This window comes from Scyliorhinus canicula, chromosome 7 (genome assembly GCF_902713615.1).
Source record: "Scyliorhinus canicula chromosome 7, sScyCan1.1, whole genome shotgun sequence".
In the NCBI taxonomy this organism is placed as follows: domain Eukaryota; kingdom Metazoa; phylum Chordata; class Chondrichthyes; order Carcharhiniformes; family Scyliorhinidae; genus Scyliorhinus; species Scyliorhinus canicula.
This window is the reverse complement of record NC_052152.1, coordinates 106,523,162-106,547,271: the sequence shown is the minus strand read 5'-3', so window position 1 is coordinate 106,547,271 and position 24,110 is coordinate 106,523,162. Positions and strand designations below refer to the sequence as shown.

The 24,110-nt window shown below is 44.7% G+C and overlaps 2 protein-coding genes across 9 annotated transcripts in view; one reads left to right on the top strand and one right to left on the bottom strand.

The window, feature by feature from the left end:
* Positions 1-20,623, top strand: part of LOC119969114 — a 358,923-nt gene extending 338,300 nt beyond the window's left edge. Inside the window, exons 38-41 of the mRNA XM_038802328.1 lie at positions 13,768-13,873; positions 15,517-15,648; positions 17,846-17,917; positions 18,243-20,623. Coding sequence (XP_038658256.1) covers positions 13,768-13,873; positions 15,517-15,648; positions 17,846-17,917; positions 18,243-18,355 — 423 coding nt within the window. The 3' untranslated portion in view covers positions 18,356-20,623. The remainder of the gene's footprint in view (positions 1-13,767; positions 13,874-15,516; positions 15,649-17,845; positions 17,918-18,242) is intronic.
* A 766-nt stretch (positions 20,624-21,389) lies between these two features.
* rcbtb1 (regulator of chromosome condensation (RCC1) and BTB (POZ) domain containing protein 1) overlaps positions 21,390-24,110 on the bottom strand; it is an 80,794-nt gene continuing 78,073 nt past the window's right edge. For all 8 annotated transcript variants that reach the window (XM_038802612.1, XM_038802609.1, XM_038802608.1 and 5 more), the window contains one exon: positions 21,390-22,459. In XM_038802612.1, the coding sequence (XP_038658540.1) occupies positions 22,319-22,459 (141 nt within the window). In that variant the 3' untranslated portion in view covers positions 21,390-22,318. The remainder of the gene's footprint in view (positions 22,460-24,110) is intronic.

Here is a 24,110-nt window from a genome sequence, read left to right as displayed (position 1 = left end):
ACCGTAATAGGCCTTAGACATGCCCTACCAAAGGAGAATTGTTAGTCATCTATGTTTCCACCTGCATAACTCCTCCTGAAAGTGGTGAAAAGAACCAACCCTATTCCACCACGAGCAGGAGCCACCAAATGTGTGGTCACTCACTCCATGGCCACCGCCAGAGGTTCCATAAATTCAGTCTTTTCAATCAAGTGTGAACTCCCATCTGCATTCCTATATGGTGAACCACATCTTTCTGCCTATAGCTCTTCTCCATCTCTTGGATCCTGGCAGAGTAACCTTGTCTTATGAGTTTTCAGGGTGCAGAAATTATGGGCAAAGTGGCCTCCTTCTACGTCGTAACAATTCTGTGGATATCTTAGACCCGTCCCCTCTCAAAGCCTATATCCATGGCAATGCAAATCACATGGGCCTTGTACCCAGATAGAAATGCTGATTTGCTTGCCTTGTGACCCCAATTCTCTTCTATATTTTTCATTAATTGGGCAGTTTATAGCGCAACTGTAAGGAGCATCTAGGAGGGCTTCTTGAAACAATATGTAGATAGTCCAACTGGGGAAGAGTCCATACTGGAACTGGTATTGGGGGTTGAGCCCAACCAGGTGGTTGAACTTTCAGTAGGGGGGCATTTCGGGAACAGTGACCACAATTCGGTAAGTTTTAAGGTACTGTTGGATAAGAGTAGTCTTCGGTGAAGCTAATTATAACAATATTAGGCAGGGACTGAAGAATCTAGATCGGGGGCGGATGTTCTTTTTTATAAATATTTTTATTCTCCTTTTTCACATTGTCTCCCAAATTTATACCCACAAACAATAGACAATAAGCAGTAAAGAATATAATGTAAATTCCCATATCAACAACAACAATCCCATCCTCCCACCAAACCCAAACAGCAACTCGCATGTTAACATAAATAAATAACAAAAACGAATCAGGAATCACCCATAGTCACCATTAACACATACAGTCGCCCCCCCCCCCCCCCCCCAAATGTTCGATGTTATCCAGTTCTTGAAAGTGCATAATGAATAACGCCCATGAATCGTAGAACCCCTCCATTCTTCCCCTCTGTTAAAACTTAACCTTTTGAAGAGTTAAAAATTCCAGCAGGTCCCCCCGCCATGTCAGGGCACAGGGCTCTCCATCCCAACAGGATCCGCTTTTGGACGATTGGGAGGCAAAGGCTACAACATCTGCCTCCGCACCCGTTTCCAACCCTGACTGGTCCAACACCCCGAATATGGCCTCCCGAGGGCCCGGGTCCAGTTTCACATGCACCACTTTAGAGATTACCCTAAAAACCTCCTTCCAGTAATCCTCCAGCTTTCGACACCACCAAAACATACAAACGTGATTCGCGGGGCCCCCTCCCTGCAATGTTCACACACATCTTCTACTCCCTCAAAGAGCCGGATCATCCTTGCCTTAGTGAGGTGTGCTCTATATACCACCTTCAGCTATATCAGCCCCAATCTCGCGCACAAGGTGGAGGCGTTCACTCTCCGGAGCACCTCACACCAGAACCCCTCCATACCCTCTCCCAATTCTTCCTTCCACTTTGCCTTGATCCTTTCCAAGTGCCTTCTCCTCTTCCAAAGTAGCCCCATAAACCGCCGACACTACCCCCTTCTCCAGTCCCCCTGTCGTCAGCACTTCCTCCAGCAACATGGAGGCCGGCTCCACCAGGAAGCTCTGCATATTCTTCCTGGCAAAATCGCAAACCTGCATGTTGGGGGCGGATATTTGAGGGTAAATCAACATTGGGCTAAACACCTGGCTTGTAATGCAGTACAAGGCCAGCAGTGCAGGTTCAATTCCCATACCGGCCTCCCCAAACGCGTCGGAATGTGGCGACTAGGGGCTTTTCATAGTAACTTCATTGAAGCCTACTTGTGACAATAAGTGATTATTATTATTATGATGATGGTGTGTCTGGGGAAGGGTGTATAGATAGTCTCGGTTACATTGAGGTCAAAAAGGTGTTCGGCATCTTGAAAAACACTCAGTTTAAGTACCCAGGGCCTGATGGGATCTACCCCAGAATACTGAGGGATGCATGGGAGGAAATTTCTGGGGCCTTGACAGAAATCTTTGTATCCACACTGGCTACAGATGAGGGGCGGCACATTCCGAGCCTCCTGTGGTGAATGTAATATGATAGTAGAGCCTTTGTCCTTGATCTTTATGTCGTCTTTGTCGACAGGAATAGTGCCGGAAGACTGGAGGATAGCAAATGTTGTCCCCTTGTTCAAGAAGGGGAGTAGAGACAACCCTGGTAATTATAGACCTGTGAGCCTTACTTCGGTTGTGGGTAAAATGTTGGAAAAGGTTATAAGAGATAGGGTTTATAATCATCTTGAAAAGAACAAGTTGATTAGCGATACTCAACACGGTTTTGTGAAGGGGAGGTCATGCCTCACAAACCTTATTGAGTTTTTTGAGAAGGTGACCAAACAGGTGGATGAGGGTAAAGCGGTTGATGTAGTGTATATGGATTTCAGTAAGGCGTTTGATAAGGTTCCCCACGGCAGGCTATTGCAGAAAATAAGGAAGTATGGGATTGAAGGTGATTTAGCGGTTTGGATCAGTAATTGGCTAGCTGAAAGAAGACAGAGGGTGGTGGTTGATGGCAAATGTTCATCCTGGAGTTCAGTTACTAGTGGTGTACCGCAAGGATCTGTTTTGGGGCCACTGCTGTTTGTCATTTTTATAAATGACCTGGAAGAGAGTGTAGAAGGATGGGTTAGTAAATTTGCAAATGACACGAAGGTCGGTGGAGTTGTGGATAGTGCTGAAGGATGTTATAGGTTACAGAGGGACATAGATAAGCTGCAGAGCTGGGCTGAGAGGTGGCAGATGGAGTTTAATGCGGAAAAGTGTGAGGTGGTTCACGTTGGAAGGAGTAACAGGAATGCAAAGTACTGGGCTAATGGCAAGATTCTTGGTAGTGTAGATGAACAGAGAGATCTTGGCATCCAGGTACATAAATCCCTGAAAGTTGCCATCCAGGTTAATAGGGCTGTTAAGAAGGCATATGGTGTGCTAGCCTTTATCAGTAGGGGGATTGAGTTTCGAAGCCACGAGGTCATGCTGCAGCTGTACAAAACTCTGGTGCGGCCGCACCTGGAGTACTGCGTGCAGTTCTGGTCACCACATTATAGGAAGGATGTGGAAGCTTTGGAAAGGTTTCAGAGGAGATTTACTAGGATGTTGCCTGGTATGGAGGGAAGGTCTTACGAGGAAAGGCTCAGGGACTTGAGGTTGTTTTCGTTAGAGAGGAGAAGGCTGAGAGGTGACTTAATAGAGACATGTAAGATAGTCAGAGGGTTAGATAGGGTGGACAGTGAGAGTCTTTTTCCTCGGATGGTGATGACCAACACGAGGGGACATAGCTTTAAATTGAGGGGTGGTAGATATAGGACAGATGTCAGAGGCAGTTTCTTTACTCAGAGAGTAGTAGGGGTGTGGAATGCCCTGCCTGCAACAGTAGTAGACTCGCCAAATTTAAGGGCATTTAAGTGGTCACTGGATAGACATATGGATGAAAATGGAATAGTGTAGGTCAGATAGGCTTCAGATGGTTTCACGGGTCGGCGCAACATCGAGGGCCGAAGGGCCCGTACTGTGCTGTAATGTTCTATGTTCTTCTATAATTCACACCATGTCTTTGTAAGCGCAGTAGCGTTATCCGACCACTAGGGGGAGTAGCTCTGGGAATGCTCAGGAGCTTGTACAGGGCTCCACCCTTGGCTCCGCCCATGACTCCTCCCCCTAGTGCTGCTGTATAAATACCCTTGTCCAGAGTCAGCCTGCAGTTCACTGAGAGTTCATCAACGGATAACAGGCTAGCTCTGTAGTAAGTCGATTAAAGCCTAGATTCATATCGGAAACACGTGTCTGGTGAATTGATGGTACCATCACCTCCGCGCCGAAATCACGATTGGCGTGGGGGCGGAGAATGGACGTCAAACCCGAGATCAGGTCCGACACCACTCCCGCCAATCGCGTGCACGCGGTTAACGCACTGCCGGCCGGGGGCCATTGAAAGAGGCCCTCGCAGAGATTCACCGAGTGTAGCTGGCTGTGTTCCTGACGGTGTGGTTCTCTCATGATTCCACCCGTCTGTAACTCAGCGTGGCAGCTGCAGACTCAGTCCACGGCAACCCTGGTGGGGAGCAGGGCGATAATTTATCGGAGGAGAGGCCTTCAGGACGGCTAGGCTACCGATCGGGAGCCATCGATCCGTGATCTGTGGGGGGGGGCTATGTTTTCAGTGCCAGTCCGCGGTGTGGGTCGGCTGTGTCACGTGGGTCGGCTGATGCAGGCCGGCGCCATGTGTATGCGCCGATCCCTGACCGGAAATGCAGGCCCCGTATCGGCAACCGGAGTTGCGAGGGGTACTCGCCAGACCCCTGCAAATCGGAGAATCACCCTGGTCTTTCTCCAGAGAAATCCAGTGATTCACGCGCGTTCTTTCGCAATAATAACCACATTATTGGAGAATCCTGCCTAAGGTCCCAGAGGAAAATATAATGATATGTATATAGTCAGGTTAATGAAGGGTTAATAACTACATCTATGTGCAAATCAAACACTAGAGGGCGTTACTAATTCTCTGTATTTAAGACAGCCTCTCGGGGAATTCTGGGAGCAGCTGAGAAGAACATGGAGAGAGCAGATTGAATGTTAATAGATATAGATAGCACAAGTTCAAGTCATAGTGTAGTTAGTAATTAGATAGAATATTGAATTCTGTAATACAGATTCAATATAATTTATCATCTATAGCTCAGTAGAGTGTGCAAACTTCATTTAATTAGTCGTGTAATAATAAATTAGTTTTGTTCCAATCTTTTGATTGGTATATTCTTTGTCAACATTACATTGGGTCATTCTGGAAGAAAAGACAAAGAATACAACATATTACCAGTCGTGGTAATATAACAGAGAATAGCTAATGTTGTTCCTTTATTTAAGAAGGGTAGCAAGGGTAATTCAGGAAATTACAGACCGGGGAATCAGTGGTCGGGAAATTACTGGAGAGGATCCTTCGAGACAGGATCTACTCCCATTTGGAAGCAAGTGGCCGGAATAGCGAGAGGCAGCATGGTTTTCTGAAGGGGAGGTCGTATCTCATTAATTTGATCAAGTTTTTCAAGGAAGTGAGACGAAGATGATTGATGAAGGTAGGGAAGTGAATGTTGTCTGCATGGACTTCAGTAAGGCCTTTGACAAGGTCCCTCGCGGCAGACTGGTACAGAAGGTGAAGTCACATGGGATTAGAAGTGAGCTGGCAAGATGGATACAGAACTGGCTCAGTTATAGAAGACAGATGACCTATAGAAGACCTTTCACATCTTTTGTTCTCTCTGGGGACTGCCATTAGCACTCTTTCCTCTTCGTTTCTTTGGCCATTAGCACCCGGTTTCCCTGGGTCTCTGTGGCTATGACTCATCTTTCATTCTCACTCCACAGTATAAATATTTCCCACTTTCTCTGTCTGTTAGCTTTGAAAAAGAGTCATCGGACTCGAAACGTTAGCTCTTTTCTCTCCCTATAGATGCTGCCAGACTTGCTGAGACTTTCCAGCATTTTCTCTTTTGTTTCAGATTCCAGCATCTGCAGTAATTTGCTTTTATATATATTTTTTTGTTTGTTTTTATAAATTTAGTGTATCCAATTAATTTTGTCCAAAAAGGCGCAATTTAGCGTGGCCAATCCACCTAGCCTGCACGTCTTTGGGTTGTGGGGGCGAAACCCATGCAAACACGGGGAGAATGTGCAAACTCCACACGGACAGTGACCAAGAGTCGGGATAGAACCTGGGAGCTCGGCACCGTGAGGCTGCGGGGCTAACCCACTGCCCCACCGTGCTGCCGTTAGTAGTATATATAAATGATTTGGAGGAATACGTAACTGGTCTGATTAGTAAGTTTGCGGAAAACGTGGAGGTTGGTGGAATTATGGTTAGTGAAGAGGATTGTCAGAAGATACAGCAGGATATAGATGTTGGAGACTTGGGCAGAGAGATGGTAGATGGAGTTTAATCCAGACAAATGAGAGGTAATGTATTTTGGAAGGTCTAATACAGGTGGGAAATATACCGTAAATGGCAGAACCCTTAAGAGTATTGACAGTCAGAGGGATCCACAGGTCACTGAAAGTGACAACGTAGGTGGAGAATGTAGTCAAGAAGGCATACAGCATGTTTGCCTTCATTGGCCTTGGCATTGAGTATAAAAATTGGCAAGTCATGCTACAGCTATGTAGAACTTTAGTTAGACCACACTTGGATAGTGTTCAATTTTGGTTGCCACGCTACCAGAACGATGTGGAGGCTTTGGATACAGAAGAGATTTACCAGGATGTTGCCAGGTATGGAGGGCATTAGCTATTAGGAATGGTTGGATAAACTCAGTTTGTTCTCACTGGAACACCGGAGGTTGAGGGGCAACCTGATAGAAGTCTACAAAATCATGAGGGGCATGGACAGAGTGGATAGTCAGAAGCTTTTCCCAGGGCGGAAGAGTCAATTACGAGGGGACATAGGTTTAAGGTGCGATGGGCAAAGTTTAGAGGAGATGTGCAAGGGACTTTTTTTTATACGAGGGTAGTGGGTGCCTGTAACTCTCGGCGCAGGCTTGGAGGGCTGAAGGGTCTGTTCCTGTGCTGTACCTTTCTTTGTTCCTTGTTTGCAACAGGACATTCTCAACACATTTCTAGGACTTTGGAGATTTCGTCTATGCAGATAGGCTCCAATGTGTCCAAGTGTGAAAACTTTCACCAGCTTTCCAGCAAAACAGCCTGGGTTTCCCTTTAATCTTTAAGTCAGCATCACCCAGGCCTGTTGTCATGCATACTTAAAAGAGATCACTTGACCCCCCCCCCCTTTATTTGACCCAAAATTAAAGACCGTCCCAAACGTCAGAATTTTATAAACCTCATGATTGTAAGTTGCTTTACATGTCTTCCCAAACATTTTCAAATTTAAAATTCTTGTATTTAAATCATTCCACAACCATGTGTTTATCAATTCTTGCAACTGTTTAGTCCTGCCTGAACTCTCGTCTCTGACTCTCGTCTCCTGGGGAGGGGGAAGGGAGAGAGGAGGGGAGGAGGGGAGGGGAGGAGTGAGCAGCAAGGGAAATTGCTGCTGCTGTGTGTATATATGTTATTGTAAATAAATGTAAATAAATGTTATTTCTTTGTATCCTGAAAACTCGTGCTGCATTCTTCGTGGCCCTCCCAAAACTGGCGATGAGGGTTAAAGTGAATAACTGTCTACACTGCTGAAGCCACCTCCCTGGATTTTTGTTGGATACAGGTTGGAAGTTGTTTTCTATTACACCATGCCTCTGTATGGACGTTTGGATGTTTTTGATGCTGCGCTGGAAAGCTGGAACCAGTACACACAACGGACGCAAACAACATCACCAAAAACGAGCGCCAGGTGGTCATATTGCTCACCGCCTGCGGCCTGCATACGTTTGGGGTGATTAGGAGCCTTACGTACCCAGTTTCGCCGGACACCAAAACATTTGATAAACTTGTGAATTTAGTGGGGCAACATTTTAACCCAACCCCATCCACGATAGTCCATCGTTACTGGTTTAATACCGCTGAGAGGACCCCAGGAGAATCCCTTGCCGACTTTCTATCCAGGCTACGCAGGATTGCGATTGTGACTATGGTGAGACCTTGTCAGAAATGTTACGCGACCGTTTGGTTTGCGGTATTAACAATGCGGCCACCCAGAGAAAGTTGTTAGCCGAGCCAACATCGACTTTTCAACAGGCTATGCAAATAGTATTGTCTCGAGAGAGCGCAGAACGAGGAGTGCAGGAGCTACAGGGAATGGAGGTGCATGCCTTGGGGGCGCAACCCCTTCCGTCTGAAAGCGTCCCCCTGCGGTAGCTTGGGCGAGGCGACGTCCGGATCGACGCCAGTGGCCGTTGGACATTCCTCCCCGAAGGGAGCCTTCTCCAGAACCAATGGATGAGGAGCCATGTCCATGTCAGACTTGTAGGCGCCGACCACGTCGCGGATGCCGGTCCTCGGGGCGCCAGAGGCACCGTTGTTCTGACCGAAACTGGGGCCAGCCCAGGGGTCATACCTTTCATTTGGATGAACCTGCGGCGACTACTCCCGAGGACGTGGAGACGGAGGGTGACTGCCTGCAGCTGCATTGTGTGGCAGCTCCCCATGTGTCCCCCATTAAAGTGACAGTACGGGTCAATGGTCACCCGCTTGAGATGGAGTTGGACATTGGCGCAGCGGTCTCCGTGATCGCCCAGAGGACATTCGACCGCATCAAGCAGGGTATACAGACCCTTACCTTAACCGACACACAGGCCAGGTTGGCCACCTACACAGGGGAACCATTGGCCATTGCAGGAACTACGGTGACTCCTGTTGTTTATGGACACCAGGAGGGGCGTTTCCCACTTATCGTGGTGCGCGGCCACGGGCCCAGCCTGTTGGGTCAGGACTGGTTGCGCCATTTGCGGTTGCAGTGGCAGCACATCCTCAAAACAGTTTCTGGAGGGTTGACTGAGGTGCCAGGACGATACCCAGATGTATTCCAGCCCAGTTTGGGAAAATAAAAGGGGCTGTAGCCCGTATCCAAGTCGAACCAGGAGCCACGCTGCACTATTTCTGAGCACGTCCGGTGCCTTACGCCTTGCTCGAGAAGGTAGAAGAGGAGCTCACCCGTTTTGCTGACTGGGCAGCACCAATTGTACCTGTAATGAAGCCAGATGCCACAGTTCGCTTGTGCGGCGACTATAAAGTTACAGTGAATACGGCTTCCCTGCTCGACCGATATCCAATGCCTCGCATAGAGGATCTCTACACGAAGCTTGCAGGCGGACTCTTGTTCACAAAATTAGATATGAGTCACATCTACCTACAGTTGGAGCTGGACCGTGCCTCCCGGCCATATGTAACGATTAATACACACCGGGGCCTGTATGAATATACACGTTTGCCCTTTGGAATATTCTCTGCCTGTGCTATTATTCAACGCGTTATGGAGGGCATTTTGAGAGGTTTACCGCGTGTTACTGCCTACTTAGATGACGTTTTGATCACAGGGACGTCGGAGCAGGAATATTTTGAAAATTTGGAGGCTGGAGTCCGTTTACGTCGCACAAAGTGCGTCTTTCAGGCGAAGCAAGTAGTCTACCTGGGTTATCGGTGGACCGCAAAGGTTTGCACCCTGTCGCAGAGAAGGTGCGTGCGATTCAACAGGCCCCCACCCCAACTGACACTTTGCATCTTTGTTCGTTTCTTGGCCTTGTAAACTATTACGGAAAGTTCTTCCCCAATCTGGCAACTATGCTGGCCCCGTTGCACCTTCTGCTAAAGAAGAATCACACCTGGGTTTGGGGTCAGCCGCAAGAAACCGCTTTCCGGCGGGTAGAACAACAAATGTCGTTGTCTGGGTTACTAACCCACTATGATCCTGGAAAGCCGTTGCTCGTCACATGGAAAGGGATAAGTATACCCCGCAGGGCAAGAGTTATAGCTGGGGGAAGGGCAATTATGATGCCATTAGACATGACTTAGGATGTGTTGGTTGGAGAAGTAGGCTGCAAGGGTTGGGCACACTGGATATGTGGAGCTTGTTCAAGGAACAGCTATTGCATGTTCTTGATAAGTACGTACCAGTCAGGCAGGGAGGAAGGGGTCGAGCGAGGGAACCGTGGTTTACCAAAGAAGTGGAATCTCTTGATAAGAGGAAGAAGGAGGCCTATGTGAAGATGAGGCGTGAAGTTTCAGTTGGGGCGCTTGATAGGTACAAGGAAGCGAGGAAGGATCTAAAGAGAGAGCTGAGACGAGCAAAGAGGGGACATGAGAAGTCTTTGGCAGGTAGGATCAAGGAAAACCCAAAAGCTTTCTATAGGTATGTCAGGAATAAAAGAATGACTAGGGTAAGAGTAGGGCCAGTCAAGGACAGTGGTGGGAAGTTGTGTGTGGAGGCTGAGGAGATAAGCGAGAAACTAAATGAATACTTTTCGTCAGTATTCACTCAAGAAAAAGATAATATTGTGGAGGAGAATGCTGAGACCCAGGCTATTAGAATAGATGGCATTGAGGTGCGTAGGGAAGAAGTGTTGGCAATTCTGGACAAGGTGAAAATAGATAAGTCCCCGGGGCCGGATGGGATTTATCCTAGGATTCTCTGGGAAGCCAGGGAAGAGATTGCTGAGCCTTTGGCTTTGATTTTTAGGTCATCATTGGCTACAGGAATATTGCCAGAGGACTGGAGGATAGCAAATGTGGTCCCTTTGTTCAAGAAGGGGAGTAGAGATAACCCCGGTAACTATAGGCCGGTGAGCCTAACGTCTGTGGTGGGTAAAGTCTTGGAGAGGATTATAAAAGATACGATTTATAATCATCTAGATAGGAATAATATGATTAGGGACAGTCAGCATGGTTTTGTGAAGGGTAGGTCATGCCTCACAAACCTTATCGAGTTCTTTGAGAAGGTGACTGAACAGGTAGACGAGGGTAGAGCAGTTGATGTGGTGTATATGGATTTCAGTAAAGCGTTTGATAAGGTTCCCCACGGTCGGCTATTGCAGAAAATACGGAGGCTGGGGATTGAGGGTGATTTAGAGATGTGGATCAGAAATTGGCTAGTTGAAAGAAGACAGAGAGTGGTAGTTGATGGGAAATGTTCAGAATGGAGTTCAGTTACGAGTGGCGTACCACAAGGATCTGTTCTGGGGCCGTTCCTGTTTGTCATTTTTATAAATGACCTAGAGGAGGGCGCAGAAGGATGGGTGAGTGAATTTGCAGACGACACTAAAGTCGGTGGAGTTGTAGACAGTGCGGATGGATGTTGCAGGTTACAGAGGGACATAGATAAGCTGCAGAGCTGGGCTGAGAGGTGGCAAATGGAGTTTAATGTGGAGAAGTGTGAGGTGATTCACTTTGGAAAGAATAACAGGAATGCGGAATATTTGGCTAATGGTAAAATTCTTGGTAGTGTGGATGAGCAGAGGGATTTCGGTGTCCATGTACATAGATCCCTGAAAGTTGCCACCCAGGTTGATAGGGTTGTGAAGAAGGCCTATGGTGTGTTGGTCTTTATTGGTAGAGGGATTGAGTTCCGGAGCCATGAGGTCATGTTGCAGTTGTACAAAACTCTAGTACGGCCGCATTTGGAGTATTGCGTACAGTTCTGGTCGCCTCATTATAGGAAGGACGTGGAAGCTTTGGAACGGGTGCAGAGGAGATTTACCAGGATGTTGCCTGGTATGGAGGGAAAATCTTATGCGGAAAGGCTGATGGACTTGAGGTTGTTTTCGTTAGAGAGAAGAAGGTTAAGAGGTGACTTAATAGAGGCATACAAAATGATCAGAGGGTTAGATAGGGTGGACAGCGAGAGCCTTCTCCCGCGGATGGAGGTGGCTAGCACGAGGGGACATAGCCTTAAATTGAGGGGTAATAGATATAGGACAGAGGTCAGAGGTGGGTTTTTTACGCAAAGAGTGGTGAGGCCGTGGAATGCCCTACCTGCAGCAGTAGTGAACTCGCCAACATTGAGGGCATTTAAAAATTTATTGGATAAGCATATGGATGATAAGGGCATAGTGTAGGTTAGATGGCCTTTAGATTTTTTCCATGTCGGTGCAACATCGAGGGCCGAAGGGCCTGTACTGCGCTGTATCGTTCTATGTTCTATGTTCTATGTGATACATCCCCATATGGTATTGGGCCGTCCTGTCCCACAAGATGGAGAATGGGGCCAAGCGGCCGATAGTTTTCGCCTCCCGCACATTGACTGCAGTGGAAAAAAAGTACACGCAGATCGAGAAGGAGGGCCTGGCAGTGGTCTTTGCGGTGAAACGTTTCCACCAGTACGTATATGGCCGCCACTTCACTATGGTGACTGATCATAAGCCTCTGCTGGGACTTTTCAGAGAGGATAAGCCAATACCGCCCATTGCTTCCGCACGGATCCAGCGCTGGGCTTTGTTGCTCACTGCATACGTGTATTCTCTGGAACACAAACCAGGAACTCAGATGGGGAATGCCGACGCACTGAGCCAATTGCCTTTATCGGCCAGCCCCATGTCGACCCCCACGACCGGTGAGGTGGTTGCAACCCTAAATTTTATGCACACTTTGCCTGTCACGGTATCACAGATCCATGAGTGAACCCAGATGGAGCCAGCCCAAAGGTTCGGCATATAGTCGTGTATGGTGGGCAGCATAGACCGCTCCCAGGCGAGTTGCGGGCATTTTCCTCCAAGCTGTCCGAATTCAGCATGGAAGACGGCATCCTTTTGTGGGGGACGCGTGTGATTGTCCTGGAAAAAGGACAGGAGCTGATACTGAGAAACTTGCACAATGGGCATCCAGGTGTTACCAAAATGATAATGTTGGCCCGGAGTTATGTCTGGTGGCCAGGCCTCGACACCGACATTTGAGAAGGTGGCCCAAAAGTGCTCCATTTGCCAGGAGCATCAGAAGCTTCTGCTGGCCGCGCCCCTACATCACTGGGAATGGCCAGGGCGGCCTTGGGTGCGCTTGCATGCGGATTTCGCCGGCCCTTTTCAAGGATCCATGTTCGGCTATTAATTGACGCCCAGTCTAAATGGCTAGAGGTACATAAGATGGGCGGCACAACGTCCTACGCAACAATCGAGAAGATGCGTTTGTCTTTCAGTACGCATGGCCTCCCCGAGGTGCTGGTCACGGACAACGGCACTCTGTTCACAAGTGAGGAGTTTGCGCCCAGTGACCCAGTGTTCGTTCGGAATTTTGCTGGTGGTGCCCAGTGGGTCCCTGGTGTAATCTTTTGCCAAACGGGCCTTATCTCTTTCCAGGTGTAAGCCCAGGGTCATCTCCAGCGCAAACATGTAGACTACGTTCGGTCCAGAAGACTATCCCTTCCAATGATTCCCCGCCCCAGGAGCTAATTTCTACAACCACAGAGACCAGACACAATGGAAAGTATTCCTCACAATCTTCCTCTGGTGCCTCACTCAAAGCCTGCGCAGGTCGTGACAGAACCACATGGAGATAAAGACGCCGAGATGACGGAGGCAGCAGACTCTGACTCCGAGTTGGAGACACAAGACACCTCAGAGGGGGAATCCTCGGGCCCACGGGCCGTGGATGTACAACCGTTACGCCATTCATCACGGAAGCGCTGGTCTCCATCTCGTTACACGCTGCCCGATCCAGCGCCTCGTGCCAATAGTGTCCAGCCTGCGGCAAAACGAGTCCGACGCCCTCCTTCGCCAGGGTCTTCGGTGGATTCCTTGGACTTTTGGGGGGGGGGGGGGGGGGGGGGGATGTTATAGCCTGCCTGCTTACCATTGGCTGGGGACTAATAACAATCCCACAATCCTATGGGAGTATGAGCTTCCCCAATGAGGGAGGCGGAGAAATCATTAGCAGACTCACTGCATAAATAGAGCTGGCCAGTTTGGAACCTGCAGAAAGAGAGAGGAGTGAGCAGCAAGGGAAATTGCTGCTGCTGCTGTTTATGCGTGTTGTATCATGAAAACTCGTGCTGGATTCTTCGTGGCCCTCACAAAGACCCAAATCTGGTTCAAGGAAAATCCCCAGTGGTGGAGACCTTTGGGAACCAGAGGTCCATTGTTCTAACAATACTATACTTATCACATATTTCAACTGTGATGTCTCAAATTATGTTATTTTGGACACCGCATATAAGTAGCAGAATAGACAGGGACCTGGGGAGCCAAGAATCCAATTACTTAGAATTGTGTTCTTTCTTAATAGCTTGAAGTCCGAGAGGAGACCGAGCCTGAAGACCCAGTGCAAGAAGTCCAAATGCAGACTACAGAAGAGGCCCTAACAAGAGACAGACCACCACATGAACCATCAAGTAAATTAAAAAATCCTCAACCTTCAAGAAATCATGTTGCTTTACTCGGTTCTTAATTCCATCAGGTGACAATTTCTGAAGGAACTGATCCTGGGTTTTATTGTCTTGATAAACTGTTGTCTTTGTTAATTATTCAGCTAGGTTCTAATTGTGCTGGTAAATGAGTAGAAAGGAAGTTGCGCCTTCTAGCGCTTCCTCCAAATATTGCAAAATATGATTAATTGCCCCCAATACGTTAAATTGCCCCTTAATTGGAAAAATAAAAATGGATACTCTAAATTTATAAAAAAGACAAAAAAGGAGAGATTCTGTCCCATTTTAATAGTTGAGACCAATATAACTTGAATTTTGTGATGATTATAGCAGAGTGGTAGCATAATTCAGATATTAGTCTGTGGTGCTGACACAACTACACAGAAGCAAATGAAGTCCTGTAATGAAATAGGGAAAATGGAAAGCTGACTCTGTACGATGAAACAACAAAAATCGTGTTTCCCTTAAACTTTGCAATGGTGCAGTTTCTTCATGCTTTTTGCAAGTTTAACCAACAGAAACCAGCACTCCCAATTTAATTTCCATTCTTTCATTTGTTCCTGGATGTGATTTTTATTTATTTTTAGTACGTGGTCCGACATTCTTAGTTGCCTCAAGGGGGTTCAGAGTAAACCACATAATGTAGGCCTAAACATGGGCAGCATGGTGGCGCAGTGGTTAGCACCACTTCTTCATAGCGCCGAGGGCCCAGCTCCGATCCTGGTCTCGGGTCACTGTCGGTGTGGGGTTTGCACATTCTCCCAGTTTGCGTGGGTTTCACCCCCACAACCCAAAGATGTGCAGGCTAGATGGATTGGCCACGCTAAATTGCCCCTTAATTGGAAAAAATGAATTGGGTACTCAAAATTTATATTAAATTTACTATTTAAATTTACTTTTAGAAGTAGGCAAACCAAGTAAACCAGTTGGCTTTTTAATTATGAACTAGGTGTGGTCAATTCTGTTGTCAGCCCATAAATACCAACTATATTGAATTAATCTTCATAAATTTACTGTAGGTGGAATTTAAATTTGATAGAATTACTTTGCCTCTATTTGGCTGTAAATTACTTCTGTCCAACTGGTCTGTACTGTGTTTATGCTCCACACAAGCCTCCTCCCACCATCTTCAAATTCTATAAACATCATCTTCAGTTTCTTTCTCCCGTGCGTTTAACTAGCTTTCCCTTTTGTTCAATAAGATGCTGGTTGAGTGCCATAACCACTTAGCTACCTTAATCTGTAACCTGGGTCTGTTATGATCCTTGGCCTATCTATCAGATTTTAAATGAAACTAAAACCCATAGATTTATTTTGAGGAACTTGTAACGTTCTATAAATATCAAATAGGTCTAGAATTGGGTCACTGTCCAGAATAGACAAAGATGCTTGTTCTTTGTTGATTGATTTTTGTCTCAACTTCAGCTTCTTCTGTCATTACCTTTTTTGTGTCTTTCCTACTTAACCTTCAGTGTCAGGAACAGCCAGAAGTAAGAATGAAGACTTTTGATTGGAAGAGGATTTGCAGGAAGCCAGATTCATGGCCTGAACTATCCATCTTTGGAATTTTCTGTGCAGTTTAACATTTGTCCCCAAATGTGTTTGAACAGCAACAGGGCGAGCAAAGGCATTCTGGAAGAAATGCAAGGAAGCACACTGTGTGGAGAAGATCTTCATGAAAATCCAGAATGACCTGAATTCCATTCAGCAAAATATAGTTGATGAAAAAGCAACAGAGAAAGGTACGTTAACATTAAGAGTAGGGGCTGTAGTTAGATGTGGATGATTTTCTTCTTTTGAATCTGAATAAATAAACTGGTGTCTTTAAACAAAAATACAGTGAACTATGCAAGAAGTTATTTAGTTTCATCAAATAACATGTTTTATAGCCTTGTACCACAGTATTAATTGCCCACAGGGTCAGCAACATTCATTAATGTGTCACATCAGCATCTTACAGCACTGCACCCAGTATCGCTTCTGAAAAGGGGAATTTCCCAGTTTTCCATTCTGGGTGTGAATGCTAATTATTTGACACATTAATGCTGTAATTTAAATTGTCCCCAGGTCAGACTCAGTTTTGGGATTTGCCATAATATATGACCCTACATGATCAACTGGAACATGTAGTCTGTCTACAGCTTGAAAATCCATCAAGACAGAAAAGTCACATTCAAAAATTCTGTTACATCACTCATTTCTAACATATTAACCCCACTGGACTGGTTCCAGTTTTAAAAAAAAATCATTTAACTGCATTTTTTTTAAATTTAGAATACCCAATTATTTTTTTTTCCCCAATTAAGGAGCAATCTACTGAACCTACACATCTTTGGGTTGTGGGGGTGAAACCCACGCAGAACCAGGAAGAATGTGCAAACTCCACATAGACAGTGACCCGGGGCCGGGATCAAACCTGGGTCCTCAGCGCCGTGAGGCAACAGTGCTAACCACTGCCACTGTGCCGCCCGACTGCATCTATTTTTTGACTTCTGTGTCGGACTGAATGTTAAAGTCTGACCACCTAGATTTAGCATTTACAAAGCAGAATCTAGTAAATGTAGCAAGCATTCTCTGGAGATATAACACTAGGGGTTAAATAAACCATGGGCATATTAACACAGCACTTTGTGGAGAAGGTCAGCTGGTTTTAGTTTGGGCGTATACAATCGCTCTTGTAGAATCTGCCTCTACCACAAACACAAGCAAAATTATTAGGGAAGAAAAAATCCGATTTTGCACCAAGCCGTTGCCGGGCAATAGGCCCAGAGCATCTCAGGTTGTCAGCTGCAGCTCATTGGGTATAACTTTGAATGAGACCATCAAGGGTTCAAGTCCCATGCTAAAGGTTTGAGCATGTAACCTAGGCTGATACTGAAGTGCTATGCTACCAGAGGTTCTGGGCGGGATTCTCCATCCCGCCAGCCCTGTTTTCCGGTGCGGCGTGCCCCATTGAGAGGTATCCTCCATTCGGTAGCCGGCCAATGGGGTTTCCCATTGTGGCCATCCCACGCCGTCAGAAAACCTGCAGGTGTGTGTGTGCTGCCGGCAAAGTGGAGGATTCCGCCAACAGAGAATCTCGTAGGCTATCTTTTGGATGAGATGTTAAACTGATCCACAGCCTGCCCACTGAGCTAGATGAAAAACATGACATGGTGCTGTTTGAAGAAGAGCAGAAAATCTCTCCGGGTGCCGTAGCCAACAGTTGTGCCGAAACCTACACCTAAAATGGATGATCGGGTCATTTGTTTCATATTGTATGTAGAACAAGTGGGCTGTCATGTTTCCTTCATTACAACAGTGACATAATTGCAAATGTATCTGGTTGGCTGTAAAGCGCTTTGGGAGGGTCCTGAATTCTTGAAAGGCATTTGGTAAATACAAGCCCTTCTCTATTTCTTCTTCTTTACATTGTATTATGAACTATAGTTACAACATTTTGTGAAAGAAATAACTTTAATATTTGTGAGAATTTTCATACTACATTTTTGGGTAGCGCTAAACATAGGTAGTGTCTGCCAGTGAGCCTTTTTTTGATCAGATTGCATCAGAGCTAAACTGATCTGACCACACCCAATATCTACATTTTTCAGTAGTGGGGCTGGGGAATCAATTTGAATGGAAACGCCTCGCCATTCTCCCCACTCTCTCACTTGGGACACTGAAACCCAACTGTTAGCTGGCTGACATTAGCTGGATGTGTGTAGCCAGGTGCACACAAAACTTTAGCCACTTTTTTTTTAAAAATGAAACAAATCCAGAGAAAAGTGGGATAAGCTTTAGAAATTTGGGGGATTTTCATTAACCAGCATGGTGCAAGTGATTGCCTGTTTTGTGATTTATCAGTGATGTCAACGTCTATAGCACAGTGGGTATCTGCAGTTCAGGACGTTTAAGTCTATCACTTATTTTTACTTCTTGTTACCCATTTTCTTTCAGACTATGACACAGCTTGGGCAATACTTCTGACTATGGATCCATTTCAAGACTTCATGTCAGAATTTCAATCTGGTAAGGATTACATATGCCAAATATCCGAAATTAAAACAGAAAATGCAGGAAATGCTCAGCAAGTCAGGCAGCATCTGTGGAGACACATAGGTCAATATTTAGCTCAATGAACATTAAAAAATTAATTATCTGATCATTATCTTATTGCTGTTTGTCAGACCATGTTGTTTTATAAATTAATTGCTACATTTTCTATAGTATAACAGTGATTACGCTTCAATGCTGCTTTGTTGATTGGAACTGTTGAGGTTTGCAAAAGGTGTTTTATAAATGCATTTATTCTTCAATAAAATCCTTATTTCAATTAAATGTTCTCAATTAACAGAAATACATCAAAACCTGCAACATCTTGAAGAAGAAAAAATATCTTTGCAAAGAAGAGAGTGTCTTGTTGAAGAGATGAAGAAGCTAGCTGGATCACTGAATCGGAAGTCTTAAAGAGAAATGATTGCTCCAACTTTACCCCCTCCCATCTGTCCCATACTGAAGCTATATTTGTTATTAGAAGTGGTGAGCTTTTGTACATTAGCAAGAAGCAGTACAATATCAAACTGAACATGCACATTCTGGGGCTTTCTAATCCCAAATTGCCCAGTGGATTCGAGCCAGTGGTGGAGTTAGATATGAGGTGGTTAACTTGACATCCTGGGATCTTATGTTCCTGGGAATTTCTGCTGGCTGGTATGGAACTGGCCTGAATTGGCAGGAGTCTTTTAATTTATGCAGAGTGGGCTTCTACAACATCTATAGGATCCCAAAGTGATTTTAACGACTTACTGGATAGGCTATCTGTGGTGTACTCCGCCTCATCAATCCTTTGTGCGGCAGGAGAGTCATCTGGGCTGATATTACACTGATCTAAAGCTACACTGGAACAACTGTTCAGGGCACGTCAAAATGGGGTTGGTTTAGCACAGGGCTAAAGAGCTGGCTTTGAAAGCAGACCAAGGCAGGCCAGCAGCACGGTTCAATTCCCATACCGGCCTCCCCAAACAGGTGCCAGAATGTGGCGACGTGGGGCTTTTCACAGTAACTTCATTTGAAGCCTACTTGTGACAATAAGCCATTTTCATTTCATTTCAAAATGGACCATCCTCTTTACCAGCCAACCACACAATAATTGCAATTTGCTCTACAATATCAAATTGAATCACAGAATTACAATTATTACAATGCAGGAGATGGCCTTTCAACCGGTTGTCTACTCAGACTCTCTTAATGAGCAACTAACCGAGTTCCATTACCATTCTCTGCAAAACACACCTCTTCCTTTTCAGATAACAGTCTAATTCCTTTTGAATGTATCGATTGAACTTACCTCCACCATACGTTTAGGCAGTTTCTTGCGATTTTGGGCCGAGCAGTTGCCATACCAAGCTGTCATGCAGCCGGATAGGATGCTCTCTATGGCACATCTGTAGAAGTTTGAGAGAGTCAATGCAGACATGCCGTATAAAGTTTAAATCCTCATCCCCATTAATCTGTATATATCTCAAGTTGCTGATAAAAGTAGATGTCAGTAATTTGATTTACAATCAGCAATGAGACACCAATACGAACTAAACCTTACCAAAGCCGCAAAATGAAAACATGACAAACCAAAGTACTGTAAGGGTAATGGATTTTAAGGTTCAAATTGCCAGTTATATATGTAGCCCCGTGGCCACAGACACCACTCTCGTCAAACCTGTAATTAATTAAAAGATGCCCAACTGCTCTCAAAAGCTATATACGCACCCAGAAAAACATGCGAATTTAAGCACATGCTGGTCGGCTGGATAGCAGGTCTTCCCAGAACAGAGGTAAGTAACAAGCTAGGTGCTATAAGAGAGAGAATCAGTCTTTTTGTCAGATAGTCCCTCCCCAGATTGAGTTTCCCTGATGCTGGATTTCCTGCTGCTGGGATTATGAAGGTTTCTGCATTTCTTTCTTGTTCGTAACCCAGTCCACATTTTCTTTAAAAGAAAAGCATTAATTGCAGTATATTGAATAGCAGTTCGGGACGGACATATTCCCTACCTGATTTTTAAAAATAAATTTAGAGTATCTAATTATTTTTTTTCCATTAGGGGACAATTTAGTATGGCCAATCCACCTAACCTGCACATCTTTGGGTTGTGGGGGTGAGACCCATGCAGACACGGGGGAGAATGTGCAACTTCACATGGACAGTGACCTGGGACTGCAATCAAACCCGCGTCCTCAGCGGATTGAGGCAGTAATGCTAACTACTGCACTACTGTGCCGCCCTATCCATAAAGGAATCTGTATACATCAAGTAGCCTATGAAGCCAGAAGTGTGACCTTTTCTCCCATCTGCAGGAAGTTTAGACAAGTAAGAGGTGATTTGATTGAAACATACAAGATCCTGAACAGTCCAGGGTGAGTGTGGAAGATGTTTTCTCTTGTGGAAGAATCTAGAACTATGGGGTTACTGTTTAAAAATAAGGGGTCACCCATTTCAGGCAGATGAAAATAATTTTTTCCGAGCGTCACGAGCATTTGGAACTCTGCCTCAGCTGTTGCTGGTTACTTGTATCTTCTTTAGTCAAAACTGATGCAAAAGAACTGCCATCCCCTTATTTACCATTTCTCATTCCTCAGGCTCACCTCTGTAAGAAAGACATTATAATGAAAGGTTGAGCAGGTTTAGAAGAATGAGAGGTGATATAATTGAAACACAAGATTCTGAGGGGGTTTGACAGGGTAGATAGAACATAGAACATAGAACAGAACATAGAACAGTACAGCACAGAACAGGCCCTTCGGCCCTCAATGTTGTGCCGTGCCATGATCACCCTACTCAAACCCACGTATCCACCCTATACCCGTAACCGAACAACCCCCCCCTTAACCTTACTTTTATTAGTACACTACGGGCAATTTAGCATGGCCAATCCACCTAACCCGCACATCTTTGGACTGTGGGAGGAAACCGGAGCACCCGGAGGAAACCCACGCACACAGGGGGAGGACGTGCAGACTCCACACAGACAGTGACCCAGCCGGGAATCGAACCTGGGACCCTGGAGCTGTGAAGCATTTATGCTAACCACCATGCTACCCTGCTGCCCAGATGCTGAGAAGATATTTCCTCTCCTGGGAGATTCTAGAATAATAGGGCACTGTTTAAACAAAGCAGTCTGTCATTTAAGACGGAGATGAAAAGGGATTTCTTCACTCAGAGGGTCATTAGTCTTTGGAGTTCCCTTCCCTAGTGAGCAGCAGAGGCCGAGTCATTGAATATATTTAAGGCTGAGTTAGACAGAGTTTTGATTGACAAGGGAGTCAAGGGTTGAGGGAATCAGCAATAAAGTGGAGTTGGGCACAATCAGAATAGCCATGATTTTATTTTTGGTTGAGCAGGCCCCACTCTAATTTCTTATGCTCTGATAATCACAAATGAATGCAGCAACTTTGTTTGTGATCTGGGTCAGTTTTCCAATATCTGAAAACACAAATGACAAGTCACTTTTGTGCAAAATCAGCTTGTACAATTTATTATAATATACTAATATCCCAATTAAATCCACAGAACAATCTGCAGTCAACATTTCCAAAACCAGAAGATAAATATAATTTGCAGTTGTAAAGCAAACTTACCATTTAGTAACGGCACACAATTTGAATGCTTTTCGAAAACATGACTGACAGAGACAACCAACTGTACACCCATGTGAATGCAGAGTGGATGTCAGGCTTTCTGTTTGATAGTTTTCTTTCTTGCAAGATCCTGTTATTTGGAATTCATTGCAGGTCAATACACTATGGTATTCCCAATATCTAGAATTAAATCCATGAAAGCAGTTGCAACCGATACCCACAGCGAAAGCACAGTCTTGGAATTCAATCAATAGGAGTTTCACACGTTTCAATAAAAAAATAAGGAGTTAACAGTTCTGGCTGCGCTATAACTTTTTCTTTAAAAGTTTGGCAGCAATTTGGTTCTGTTTATCAAATTTGTGAACTTAAATAGATGCTTGATTCAAGATAAGATAGAGTAGTCACTGTCACCCAATTGCGAGCTAAAAGAGGAATGGGAATAATGCAGTTCTCTTGATTTAGTAAAAATTATGTACATGATCATCTAAATTTATTATAAACATTGCCTGCTACACGTCAGGTATGTAATTATTTACATTCAGGAAACCAAGCGCAGTCAAGCAATGAGCTACAATTGTGGTCCAATCTTTTCAAATACATTGAACAAGTTAAATTTTGTTGTAATTTTCTGTGAATATGCTAACCCTTTATATCCATCCGTTACACATCATACTGGCTGTCGTATAACTTTCTATAGTTGGGTTGGTTGGAACATTTCACAAAATTTGTATCCGATTCCCATAAAATTATGGGAAAAGTACATTTGTAACATCACTTGAGTACATCTACTCAATCAATTCAGTTTCTGAAAGCTCCACATTTGCTTGCTTTCCCAATGAATTCTTTCAGGAGAACTCCATCCATTTGCCAAAACGCATCAGTGTTGGTGATTGCAGTCAAATGATTCATACAGAATTTGAAGCAAAATTGTTCTAAATCCTAGACACAAAAGAAAGAATTTCCCATGAATATTTCCTGGTGGCAAAATCACTGGACATGAAGGCAGGGATAGGGAAACATTCTACATTGCAGCCAACAGCATAGCGCAGAGAACCAGGAAAAAGCAGGTTTCCAGTTCAAGTCATATTAGACACTAAACTTGTTTAATCTGAAGTTCCCAAACACTTTTTAAAAATATAAATGTTTTTTATTGGCTTTTTGAACAAAGTATATTTACCGTTATGTACACAGATTAAGAAATATATATACACACAGATATATACATATATATATATACATACATACACACACACACAGATATATACATATATAGAAGAGAAGGGCACACCCAAACATACAAAACAAAAGTAATAATAAAAAATAAAATAGAACAACTGGTAGGGTATTGTGCACCAGCTCAACAGCAGCAACGCTGTACAACTGGCAAAATTATTTACAACACATAAGTAGGCAACTGTTTGGGGGGATGGAGACTGGGGAGGTAGATATACATTTGGGTATCAGAGAAACAATTACAGTGGTCAATACTCGAATGGGTTTGGTGTTGATGTTGTTGAAGTTCCCAAACACTATTACACAATGCTCCTTACTGTTCCTCCTGTTCTAGATTTCTGTGAAGGGTAAATTAGTGTGTGGTTTTCAACCACAGAAACTCTCCAGGTGGTCCATGAAATAAGTATAGTTACTAGCAGCACGTTCATGAGTCTGTGGGTCAAATCATTAATGCTGTCACTGCACAGCAAGCATCTCCTGACTTGCAGCCACCATTACATTTTGTTGCAGATATTTCAAGCACAAGAATTAGGAACAGTAGGCCATTCAGCCCCTTGAGCCTGCTCTACCATTCAATAAGATCATGATTGATCTTATTGTGGCCTCAACTCCTTTTCTGTAGGTCCTCCATAACCCTGGACTTCCTTCTTGATCAAAAATATAACTCAACTTTAAATATAGTCAATGATCCAGCGTCGCTGAGGAAGAGAATTCCACAGACTAATGACCCTGAAAGAGAAAAAAAGTTCTCATCTCAGTCTTAAATGGAAGACCCCTAATTTTTAAACTGTGTACTCCAGCTCTAGACTCCCCAAAAAGGGGAAACATCCTCAAAACAGATGAGAAAGTGCAGCTAATAACTGACACAATCCTCATCCACTCGCTGAATAACATCTTGTCGATGAACCGAAACATGGCCTCAGTCTTTCCTGTGGGAATGAGAAGCAGCAAAAGAAAATAAAACAATTTTGCTTTGGCAGCTGAATGGAAAGTACCTGCTTTGTCATAGAGCTTCTAATCTTTAGCTGGCCAGCATCTTTGAACCTGTTTGAAGAATTTAATCCATGTCTTGCATTTCAGACTTTACTTGAAATAAGACCAGCAGCATCTGTAAAGGGGAAAGTGTTCATGGGAGGCCCATGGCCAGAATTTCTGAGTACTCGGTAGCTTTATGGGTTATGATAATGTTGGTAAATTACTTTAAAACGGAAAAGAATTTGAAACATCACACTGCCATTGCAAATACTTCAGTTGAAGCCATGAGTAGTAGAGTCCAGTAGCAAGAAACAAGCAAAAAACAGAAAGGGTGAGGAAAGTTGTACAGAATTTGGATTTCTGGAACTCAAACATTTGCTGG